Consider the following 12,226-nt stretch of genomic DNA (forward strand, 5'->3'; position numbering starts at 1 on the left):
GCTTGCTGACTGAGCGGTTGAGTTTCGGCGTAGTTCTAACGCTTGTTGGGAATGAGAAAAAAATGGCAACTCTCCTGAAGTCACTTTGCAGTGTCCTGTGTGAACCTGAACGTGAGAACGAGGCCTTCTCTGTGTGCTGCGCTCAAGAAACGCCGAGGGACGACCGACTTCGGTTATCAGCATCATCGAGCGACATCCCTCCGGACAGCGGATGCAGTCCCCTGACCATCGCCCTGTCAAAAAAAACTAATGGGTCCAATTGGAGAAATACCAATTGGGTCCAATTGGTTGTAATTTTCGCCACCAGTTGGAGGGCACCAATTACATCCAATTGGTACACCAGTTGATAAACCTATTGAAGCTAACTGGTCATCCAATTGAAACTAATTGGTGCCCAACTTGTCGTCCAGTTGAAGCAACATGGTGTCCAATTGGTTAACCAGTTGAACACAGATGCCATCCAATTGAGCCTAAATGGTGGCTAACTGGTCAACCAATTGAACATATATGGTCGTCCAATTGAAGCTAACTGGTACCCAATTGGTTAACCAGTTGAACACAGACGCCATCCAATTAAGCCTAAATGGTCAACCAGTTGAACATGTATGGTCGTCCAATTGAAGCTAACTGGTGCCCAACTGGTCAACCAGCTGAAGTAGACTGGTATCCAGCTGGTTAACTAGTAAACACACATGGTTATCCAATTGGAGCCAACTGGTCATCCAATTGAAGCTAAATGGTATGCAACAGGTCAACCAGTTGACATAAACTGGCGTCCTATATTTTAACCAGTTAAACACAAATGGTCATCCAATTGAAACTAACTGGTGGCAAGCATGTAATGCAGACCTAGGAGCACATGCACGAAATAAAAACCATACAAAGGTACTTGTTGCTTATAATAATTGCACTTAAATACATTGTGATGGGGCACCAAATAGTTGAAAAGTATGGCATTGTTCATTAAGACAATTTGCAGAAGGAATAGAAGTGGTCCTGACGGCGGGATACTAGAAATATTGCACGTAACACCCTGGCAGCATTCTTCTTAGAGTCCTCGAAGGAAATGGCTTGTAACATCTAACCTCTCAGCTGGCGGAGCACAGCCTTGGCACAGGCTAATTACACAGGGAGGGGGCGGAAAAGTAGCATTGTTGGCATTGTTCACAACAGCTTGCAGCTTCAGCAGTGGGAATGACCAAAAGCAGCAACCTTTTTGTTGCATGTGGTGTACATAAAATGATAAATCATACTGTCCTAAATTAAACTTTATGCATTTTCGATTGCTACAGAAGGCAACCATCAGAACTACAGAACAAAATTTCATGCACCATAGAGTGAACAAATAGTGAACTATATTACTGACTAAATAAGCTACATTAGGGACGCATAAAAATGACAACAGGACTGTTTTAAAGGCTTCATTTATTTGCCAAGTACAAATACTTTCATACCAACAATTCTTTTTAAAATGTAACTCGATCTTCTACATCAGCACAGGAAAGATAATAATAAAAGGAAACATTAAAGTCAGAAGTATTTAGTAGTAAATAAATAAATTAGCACTGAAACAAGAGATTATGAATCAGTTTGACTAGGTAAAACTGACATGCCTGCTTAAAGGGACACTAAAGGTTACCAGAAAGTCAAGTTAAAGTGATGAAGCAATGCTCTAGAATGTCGAAGGCGTCAATATTATCGCGAACAGAGCTTTAGTAACCGAGAAATTGAGGTAAATGCATGACACGATTTGAGACCCTCCAGCGACGTTCCGGTATTAGCCCGATGACGAAAGCACTCCGCATCATAGTTTATGTCACTAGTACTCAACTACTCGTATTAAAAAGATCATTTCATTAGATTATAAGACGGAAGAAAATGCTACTTGTCTATTTCTATTCAATTCTAAGAAAAAATAACATTTTGACATTACCCTTGAGTAGTATGGGTGATCGAAAGGTTTCGTTTTCACTCGACTCTGCGCGCTCGACCATTTCTCTATGGCTCGACTTTGCGCCGCGCGTGCTTTGGAGTTTCAGTTGTTTCTTTATCGCGTCGTGCTGCGGTGGTCCTGCTGGCTCGCGAAACTTGCATTTAGAACAAGCAGCGAGAATGCCACGTCCATGTGATGTCGTGGGATGCGCGGAGGGTCCGTGGAACTTGGCCAAGGGCAGTTGCAGCGACGAATCCAACATTACTTATCACTGTGTGCCAACGAGTGAACCTCTCCGTTCGAAATGGTTAAGTGCCGCACCTCTGCCACAGCGCGCTGGCAAAGAGCCGAAAAATCACATAATGTGCTCGCTGCACTTTCGTCCAGAGGATTACGAGTTCAACGCCGACTTACTGAAGTCGCGTGGAGTGCCTTTCAAACCAGGCCGCCGGCGTAATAGTACGCAACGACGGCGGCAGCGCGAGCCCTCAGCAGCAGGTCACGTTCATCAGTGCTTAAATCGCTGAACTCGAGCCCAGCATCGCGAGCCAATGTGTCGTTGTCAGGGTCGTCTATTGCAACGAGTGTCGAAGTTGGCGACATAAAATAAAGAACAAGCTTGTCGCGCACTTTTCCTTCTGCTAGCCAGCATAGTTCCATTTTCGCGTTGCTGTCGGCTCTGTCTTGGCTCTGTTTCTGGCCGCGTGTTTGCGTTTTGACAGAAAAGCCGTTGCGCCGTCTGCGGGAGCCGTTTTACTCACCGACGGCGCAACGGCACTATGAGACCATGACGTCAATACTCCTCGATCGGGGGGCGGGTGATTTGAACTGCGCTAGAGGTACGCGGATGCTTCAGAACGCGTTTTTCTTAAAATAAGTCGCTTCTTCGCACGAAACAAGCATTTCAAGGTTTCTGGGATGGTATTTCAACAGTCCCCGTTGACTTAATATTAACCTTTAGTGTCCCTTTCACGATAGATGTGTTAAATAAAAAATTAGTCTAAAACAGAACATGGATCACTATTACAATGACTATTGTGAAAATATTGAAAATATTTTAAAATAAATTTCCACCGCAGAAGCATGCTGCATTCAGTCATGGCTTGCTTGAGGGTCATGGTTGTCCTTCTCCCTGAAAAATGTTGAAATATGCATAAGGGCAGGAAAGCTTCAAGTTTGTGCACATCCTGCAGCAAAATGATGGTGCTGCCCTGGCAGTACACTATGAATATATATGTGTTGCAGCTGTAACAGATGATAGTGTGGCAATGGAAAACGGCGCTTTGAGGGTAGTGCCAATAGCACATGCGTGCAGAACAATGTGGGTTATCTTCGAGAGGATTGCAGTTAATAAAAGTTCAGTTGTTGTGTGGGATGCGTGATGCTCACCCGTCTTGCTCTGTCAAGAAGCGCATTCCAATTATAGCAAGAGGGCTGCACGCCTGTTGCAAAAATGCTATTCTCATAGACTTTCACACAAACTATGCAAACTATTCTCATAACTGCGCCACAAAAAGTACTCGAAGAAGTTTTCTGTTGCTGTAATGCAGTGCTGGAAGTGACTTTTGGTGTTTTGGAACAAGAAATGATGGCACTAGCAACCACACCACTGCACACTCACGTTCATGCACTGCTATTAATGGTTTAGACTGAAAATTAGCTTGGCATGCTCACTTGGGTGACTTATACAGTTTTTGGAACCATTACAGTTAATTCAGTCTACAGTCGACATCGAGGTAACAGAAATCTTATGAACCTAGCTAGGTGCAAATGTGGTGCAATAAGCAGTCATTTCACATTTTATGTATTTGTCTTTCTTTTTTGCTGCAGCACTTCCATTAATGATAACTAATTATAAAGAAATGAAAGTAAGGGAGCTTTTTTAGCAATTGCGTGCTGCTAAACTATATTCACTTAAAAGGGGGATCTATCTGAAGGTTAGGGCTGCATGTTGTTCCCAAACTAGACAAATTTAGAAGCTTTCCGAAATTAGTCGCCAAACATGCACAACAGCACTTTACCGTTTTGCCAGCCTCTCAAGGTCTGCCAGCTTCTCAACCACAAAATGGTTCAGCTGCTTGAGTGCAGCAGGCAAAAGATGTTCAGGGACACCCTGGCGCAGTAGCCTTTGTCTGTAACAATCTGAAACAGAAAAATTCACAAGGTCTCACTAGCTGGCAGCAAGAAAAATTTTTTTAATGAGTATAAAGACTGTAAGAATATCCACTTACCGCGCATCACTTCCACCTTCGAAGGTGTCAGCGGTGCCTTTGCAGGCCGATCTGGGTATCGAGGACACCGCTTACCTGCAAGACAGAAATGGACTATTCACCATAACGTTGCAACTTTTATTAAAAAATGCTATAAGCTTTAATTTGCAGTTATGCACCTTGTAAAGAGCGGTTTTTTAACTGGTCCTTTGGCCAAATGCCCAGCAGGAGATCTTTCACAAAGAGTGAATCCTTCTGGTGGCCTTGGATGTGGCTCCACGCTTGTGCATTAATTGCCAAAGCACGGCCAATGTCCACCTGCACGAGAGGAATGTGTTGCAAAAAATATTTAACTGATGACAAGCACATAGCAACAATACAAAAAAACTGCAGAGGTTGCCCTTTAGATCGGTATCTTATTACCATGTTGTTATCCTTTCTGACACAACTGGCTGGTGGTGGCAGTGGAGGCGTGGACTGTTCAGTTCTCTCGAAGCTTTCATTGGCTTGCGTTTCCCCAATGACAGAATCATCAAATGACTGCTTATGGCGTGGAGCTCCACAGTAGCCTGCATTATCAACATGAGATATGGCTCATTACAAACAGCAGAATGCAGTTACTTCAAGACAGCATGGCATCACCCATTGTTCAAAATTTTATATGTTAAATAGCATTAGGAAAATGTTTATATATATAAATTTTAAGAAAACCATATTTTAAACAATCTAGCTAAACATAGTGCATACACATTAAATAGCACTATGCCGCAGCCCCAAAAGTATGGAAAGCTGAATTGCATACCTTTGTTGTCGAGCATCATCAGCATTTTCTCTTGCAGCCTCATATTTAGCTGCCTAAGGTCCTTTGCCTCCTGCTCAAGCGTTCTGTTCTTGGCTAGAACTTCTTCTATCTTCCTCTCTTTTTTTTCTATTACGTCTTCTAACCGCTGCACCTTGTCACGGAGATCAAAAACACGGGTGTCACCAAAATCGTCTCCTTTCTTCCTCTTTAGTTTTTGCGAAGAGGCCTCCACCTCTCGTTGCCTCAGGTCACTTGGTTTTTTTTTTTCAGAATTTGAAGTAGTTCATGCTTCGGTCCCCAATGTTGCTTTCTTGCAGGGCGCTGCACATAAAACCAGAAAATGTCTTACAAGTCTACTTTAAGAGATACAATCCATAAGCATTGATACAGCACTCAGTAAACAGATACCTCTGGCGGAAGATCATCTTCCGACTCGTCGTTTGGCGAATATGCGATTCGCTCAAAGCGAAGCCTCCGTCGGTTCTCGCTGTCAACTTCAAAGTCTTCCTCAGATTCTGGAATATATCGAGAGGAAATAACTTTATTTTGAGCTACGCATGTCCGACGGGGCTATATGCTACTAGTGCATAGGAAAAATAAAACGTTGCAACAGATTTAGTAGTTCACACACTGATGCTTGTATTGTGCATGCTTAAATAATACGCTTTCTATTCGTATAAGAGGCGAATCAAAACTTTCAGTAGTCTAGCTGCACCAGTGCTAAAGCCGCCATGCTCAATCTGCACGCAAACCTGCGCGAAAACAGCACAGGAAAAATACAAATGTGCGTAGTTTCAGAGAAATTCCATGAAACATTTTCCTAGTTATTTGTGCAGCCGATACCCACAGTAATTGCACGTATGTTATAAAAGATTTCTCCATAATTACTTTTCTTAAGTGTACCTGAATGTTACAGAAGTTGCAATACATCTATTACCCTAATTTCAGGACAAAAGTACTTGTGATGGTTCAATACCGGGCGATCGAGCGCACGCGCAGGGAAGCAGCAGCAATCGGCATATGAGCATCGCGGAACACAAGATACACTGAATATTTAACTGGAGAAAACAAACGAAATGTACACTAGGCTTTAAAATAATGAGCTCACCTCCCAAGGCGAGAATTCGAGCCCGGTAATAATCCGACGTCCCATCAGGATCCGTCCACTTCACAGAATAGAAGAACTTAGACTTGAAATCCTTTGTATGCTGAGGACTGAAGTTTTCAATGGCCTCAATGCTAACAACAGCCAGCTTCCGGTCATCCTCATAACGCACTTTCGCGTGGGTTATCATTTGAAAATCTGCGTTAACTTTACCGAACTGAAAGACGCGTGCACCGAAAACAAGCGGAACACGATCGCACGTGTAGGTACAGCGGATCGCACGTCTAGAAGCATAGAGTTTCTCACTATAACACCTAGAGGGTAATCTGGCGCCACCGTCTATGGGAGTTTCTTAAGGGGCACCGTGCCGTCATGGGAATGACGGTATATGTGTCTGCAAGGCTCGTGTTGGCTGGTGTTGTAAGAGGCTTCGTCTAAAACGTGGATATGGCTACGCAAATAACGCGTTCTCAAAGTAAAATCTTCATAAAATGTTTCCATTCACCCATATTACATCTTTATTCACCCACAATGCATGACCAAGCGAAGAAAAGCAAGAACAGACGACCAACTGTTTCAAGGCGAGCGCAAACCTTGTCGTCTGTCCTCCAACTTTAGCGGCCCGCTGATACTTTTTACGTAACATGTAGTCGTACACACAATAACAAGTTCTCATAGTTAAACAAAACATGTTTTCGCGTAATAATAAAGCTAAAACAGCTTTTTACGTGCTGTTTTAGTAGAAAATGAATCATTGTGACAGACGGAACGGTACTTGCCAAGCGCGTCTTCAAGGTGTCTTGCCTCTACGAGAACGATGCCAATCCGAAGTCACAATATACCGGCATTCCCATGCGTACCACAGCTAGGGTGTCTAGATAGGGGAGGTGTGATGACCGGCCAGGAAAACCTGACCCCCGTTTGCGTGAATGCCGCGGGGCGGCGCTGTTGTAGGGGGCGCAGTCTGCACGCGCGGCCGTCCGCTGCGTGTTTAGAGGGGATGCTGTAGTGGAAACGCATTTGGTTGAGTTTTAGAAATTTTAGCTAATACTGCAGTCCCTTAGACATCGCAAAGATGGTATTGCGCTACGGTAATCATGCGGTTTTCGAATATGGGGTAACACAACCGAGTTTTCTGCTGGCAGAAAGCGAGCACGCATTTTAGAAATTCCACATTATAGCCACCAAATCAGCGGGGAACTTATCTATCGTAGAATGCTCTTTGCACGATTTATATGCAATCGTATTTTTTTCTCCGAGGTCAACGCGATAACTGCTAGGATCCCCCGGAATGTTCATTCTCGCCACCAGTTTTTTTTTTTTTTTTTAGTTGTGGGCGTTATTACGTACGAAAGCGTTGAAGTTCGTTTACACCTGCCAAATCAGCGTTAAACCATGACATACCTTGTAGTGCAACGTGCTGGAGTCATTTCATTCTCACTGCAATTCAAAAACCAGATAAACAAAAGCAACATGTTTCTGGACGAGCAAACTTTATTGCATACAGCAGAATGTACTTCCAATTCTGCTGCTTATTTCACATCACGCAAGGCTTCGTTCTTTTGCCTTTTTTCTCATCCATTTCCTGGTTGAGGCTCTTCAAATGAAAGTGGATTCTGGTAAGGCAGAAAAACCTGACCACCGATTCTGTAAGTGCCAGGCAATGCTCCACACAACCAATTTGTGGCACATTTGTACTCACTTTCTTGAGTATGCTGAAGGCAGCTTTAGAATGCAGACGCGTTCTGCTAAATTCATGTGTTAGCCTGCTTTCAAGAGCTTGAATTAGACGATACAATGACTCTGACGGGTAGAGAAGCCCACCCAAGTCCCACTCTTTGGAGGCATCAGCTGGGAGTTCTTTTGGGACACAGTCCCTCGGCACAAGGCAGGCATCCCTGCATGCTGCACAGCTAGTTGAGAGCACACGCTTCCTGGCCACGTAGCCTGCAATGTAGTATACCAAGCGAGCATCGCTTCGTTTTTCAATATAGTCCACATGGTCCACGGCCACTTCAACAGCCTCCATGGGTAATACATCATCTTGTTTCTCATTTTCCAGGAGTGCCTCTTCCGCAGAAAGAAGGGAGTCCAGAAGTCCTGGCGACACGCTTCCACCTCTAGGACTCTTTGCAAGACTGTAAAAGCTCAAGCACCTGCAAATGTTGAAATTATAGGAAGCAGTTCAGCAAAATTATTTTTACAGCCAAAGATATACAAGTACCTGATGATAAGGATGAACTGAGCCGGGGTGGGGTGATCATTTGCACCGCTTGCCTGCCGTACTATCCCAAACGCGCGCTCAAGGCAGTCTTGGCTCAGGTGCGACGTCATCAGGTATCTGAAGCCGACCTTTTCGGTTAAGTACTTCAGGAGGGCCTTTGTGGAATGTATTGAAACACGTAGACCTTCCGATGTACTTCTGCTGAGGAAGCCAAGGCCCTTTGCATAGGCCTCCCATTTGTCCAGGAACTCGAGCATTGCATCTAACGCAGCTTCTTTTGGACTGCTCGGCCTGTAACGGTACAACATAGTACACTTGAATTCATTTTCTGTGATAAAGTACATAGGGAACAACTCCGCTGTACATACCTTAATGCCTCTGCTGGAAATCTTGACGTCATTGCCTCAATGAGGTCTGCCATCATATTAATAAAATTCCTCGTAGGCTCCAGATTGGGGTACTGATCTTCAATCTTCTTCTTGTAGAAGTCCATGGCATGCAGTACAGGAGTGCTGAAGACATGAAATGCTAAATGCACCCGCATTTTCTCAAACCCATTCGGGTATATATGTGACCGCGTTAGTTTTGGCGCGACTCTCAGGGCAACGGTGCTGCTGTCAATTTTCCAGGTGGTTGCAACATGATCCCAGTGGACCTACAATATGAAAAATATTTTTTGGTGAACTTGACACCACCAGCGTCCAAGAAAAAAATATGTTCATTCATACCCGGCCTATGTGCGTGTTGAAGCCACTTTTCATCATGGCATTCCGCACACACTTGGCGAGATGCGGGAAGTCTGAAAGAAAGTGCAAAAATCTGTCCTTGTCACACGGGTGCACCACCTTGCACCGCACACCTTTACAGCTTCCATGAATGCTCATGTTGTGCCACATTGCACGATTCCAAGCCGCGCCATCACAGCAGATGTAGTCTACGTAAAGTCCAGCCTGCTCGCAAAGAATTGTAGCCTCCAAGATGATCTTGGTCAGCACTGCAGCCTTCACATTCCCTCTCGGTGCAAAGACACCTGTAGTAAGCGCGACAAAAGCCACAAATTTAATAAAACAAATTACAAATATGATGAGTGATACTTACCTATAATCTGTGTCCATTTTCCCACAAATGGTTGAAACATTACAACCAGGCCGTGATCGGCCTTTGTGTGCTTGTCCTGCTTCTCAGTAAATAGCCCCAAATCGACAAAGCCTTCAATGTCCATCGGACTTCAGGTCAAGATGACTAGAAAGTTTTATCTCGTCCACCACTAAGCCGCCATGCCGTTGTGGGTTGTTTAGATCTTTCACTTTTTCTTTTAGACAGTCAAGGAGCTTGCGGTTGAAACCATACGAGGCTTTGAATGCCTGTAAACGTAAAAAAGAACTTTAGTAGCTTCTGCATTAAATTGAAACACAATGACACAAACCTTTATACATTTCTGTAGGCAAGCACGACTGGGGAGTGCTAGGATTTGGTGGCACCTCAAATGCTCATATAAACGAGGGCTCTTCATTCTGAGAATAATGCACTCTAAAAGCCACTCTTTACAATATTTGTACCCATGGAGGGACCGTCGTTTGGAGGCTTCAAAGCAGGTTCGCACAGCATTCTGCTGTTTTTTGGGGAGCTGACAGATCTAGAAAAGGAAAAAAAATTATTTAGAAAGAGTGTTGGGTATAGATAACCAAAACAGAATGAACAGGCGCTACCTTTTTTTCAAGGACAGTCGCCTCTGTTGCAGAACTTTCTTCTTGGAGCCTTTCAAGGTTACTACGCAGGACCCGTACCTTCTTGTTTCGGCGTCTCAAGGTACGCACAGCATATCCGAGTCTTTTTCTTGCAGTGTGCAGAAGTGGCCGACGTGCTTTATTCTTTAGTCGTAGCATGCGCATCAATGCAACTTTTCTTACTCTCTTGCAAGCAGAGCACTGTTGGGCAGAATGAATGGATACACCTGAAAAAATATTAGCCCATATAAAAATGTCATTGCAATTACTCATTGCATTAGAGTGCCTGTAACATGAACATTTAATTGAATACAGAGAACAACATACCCTGTGAAACAGATCCATCGCAGGAACTGGCATGCAGACTTAGACCTATTGATTTCGTGACATCGGACAGGTTCACTTGCTGGAACTCTTGCATCTTCCCGACACCACAACAAACTCTGAGATTCGCTGTACAGAAGAGTACTTCCTGCGCTTCTTCTTTCGACTGAATGTCACGTCGACAATGCAGGAAGCCTGAGAGGAAAACGCTGCACTTCACAGGTGCTTTTTCTTCCTGCAGTTCGAACAAAACAATTTTCTGAAAAATAACAGGTGGAATCTCGCTGCTCACATATTCTGCTGTTTGGTAGGAAACTGCATTTTTGCTCCTGAATGTTTGGATACACCAGTGTTCTGATGGGTGTCGCAAGTTATAAATAAAGTGCTCGGTAGGTGCATCTCCGGCCGCTTCCTCCACATCTGCTGTCCCATCTTCCTGCGAGCATGCTGATGCTTCTAGTTCTGTGCGCGTCTTCTTCGGAGGTACAGAATTTCGTGAACCACTTCCCCGCCTCTTTCTTTCCTTTGGCAACGTTTTTGAAATGTACTTTGGCAGATTCGGAAACAGGGTCGGCACTGCATCGTCTCTTAAAACCGGAACGTCGCGCGGTATTACGACCTCAATGCCGTTCACAGTGTGTCGGAACTCTCTTTGGATGTACCTGCCAAGAGAGATGAAAGATGGTATGAATCAGCGCTTGGAAGGACTCCAGTCATCAGAATGCGAATAAAAATGAAATATGTGCAACACGCCATAAGCTCGTACTTCAGCTGTAGGGCATTGTTTGTGCTTGTACCACGTGTTTTAAAAGCGGTAAGGTATAGCCGCCCAAATCTCTAACTAGCGTGCGCGAGCGGTGACTTGCTGTGCGCCAGCACCTAACAAATAACTGTACTATCTTCGCGAGCTTTCTGAGCACGAGTTACCATAGACCGTTCCGCAAGTTCGTTCCGTCGGAACGCGCTGCAAAGCGTAAAAAAACAACAGCATTTAGGTGAGCAAGCTAAAGATTTGGCCGGCTATACATACGCTAAAATGCTAGAACTACATACCTTGTGTCAAAGTGCTTTGCACAAACAGCTGAATTCTCCTGCAGCGGTTTGTCGGCCCTTGGAATGGCACGTGTCCACTTCAAAAACAGTTCTTGGCAAGACGGCGCACGGAAAAGGGACACTTTTTCCGAACAAGATTTATATCCGGAATTGCACCCTGGCACGAAGCACCATCTCTGAGTTTTTTTCTTCGAAGTTGAAGGCATGTTCGTCAGCCCACAGCAGTTATAAATATGCAGCACACGCAACAATCTGCAGCAAAACACACCGTGAACATGCGACGCCCAGGCGCTGTCTAGCTGGACTCGCTGCCTTCTCTGCGCAGTCTCCGCGGAAATGCACACGGCGTCCCGGGCCGCAGCGCTCTGTATTGCCCTAGCGGCAATCACGCGCAAGGGGGTCACCCCTCTCTATGGGAAGGGCGCCGCGGTCATCACACCTCCCCTATCTAGACACCCTACCACAGCGCAGCAGCGCCAGATTTCCCTCTAGGTAATGTAGTGAGAAGCTCTATGTCTAGAAGGCACTGAACTGTAGCACACGTGATGTGAAGAGCCATACTAGCCGCGTGCTCGTACTTCAGGCCGCATGCCGACACATAAAACGTCGCGCTGCGCTGACGTACGTGACTTCTACTTTACTAAATTTAATTTATTGACTTCATTTTTCTTAAATATATATAATGGGATGCGGGAAGTAAATTACTGTTAAATAAAAGGCCGCCGTTCCTGCGACCCGGTCGCAGGAGTGGAAAGGGGGGGTAAGCGTTATAGTGCCCTGGTCGTTCGAACGCTTAGGGCCCGAAAGCGTTAGGTTCACCCAAATAGACGCTGAATAATGGTTTGGCT

The 12,226-nt window shown here is 44.8% G+C and overlaps 1 protein-coding gene and 1 long non-coding RNA gene across 2 annotated transcripts; both read right to left on the bottom strand.

Annotated features, from left to right (window-relative positions):
• Positions 1 to 1,406: 1,406 nt before the first annotated feature.
• LOC142574761 (BEN domain-containing protein 5-like) lies at positions 1,407 to 6,839 on the bottom strand. Its single transcript, XM_075683779.1, has 9 exons — positions 6,054 to 6,839; positions 5,354 to 5,460; positions 5,235 to 5,266; positions 4,946 to 5,196; positions 4,567 to 4,712; positions 4,323 to 4,461; positions 4,165 to 4,239; positions 3,955 to 4,075; positions 1,407 to 3,065 (listed from the first exon to the last, which is right to left on the bottom strand). Exons 1-9 carry the CDS (start codon positions 6,238 to 6,240, stop codon positions 3,026 to 3,028), a joined length of 1,098 nt encoding a protein of 365 aa, XP_075539894.1. The 5' UTR covers positions 6,241 to 6,839; the 3' UTR covers positions 1,407 to 3,025.
• Positions 6,840 to 9,507: 2,668 nt separating this feature from the next.
• On the bottom strand, positions 9,508 to 11,837 carry LOC142576290 (uncharacterized). Its single transcript, XR_012826822.1, has 5 exons — positions 11,379 to 11,837; positions 10,329 to 10,987; positions 9,984 to 10,228; positions 9,701 to 9,910; positions 9,508 to 9,638 (listed from the first exon to the last, which is right to left on the bottom strand). It is a non-coding gene; the product is annotated as an uncharacterized LOC142576290 (long non-coding RNA).
• Positions 11,838 to 12,226: the final 389 nt, after the last annotated feature.

The sequence above is a fragment of the Dermacentor variabilis genome, chromosome 3, assembly GCF_050947875.1.
Source record: "Dermacentor variabilis isolate Ectoservices chromosome 3, ASM5094787v1, whole genome shotgun sequence".
Lineage (NCBI taxonomy): Eukaryota > Metazoa > Arthropoda > Arachnida > Ixodida > Ixodidae > Dermacentor > Dermacentor variabilis.

What these genes read in the sequence shown, in the direction of transcription:
- LOC142574761 (XM_075683779.1), bottom strand. Translation starts at nt 6,240, where the DNA reads ATGATAACCCACGCGAAAGTGCGTTATGAGGATGACCGGAAGCTGGCT. An exon ending in AAAAAACCGCTCTTTACAAG is followed by an intron (nt 4,240 to 4,322) that starts GTGCATAACTGC and finishes TCTGTCTTGCAG; the next exon opens with GTAAGCGGTGTCCTCGATAC. An exon ending in GAAGGTGGAAGTGATGCGCG is followed by an intron (nt 4,076 to 4,164) that starts GTAAGTGGATAT and finishes TTTCTGTTTCAG; the next exon opens with ATTGTTACAGACAAAGGCTA.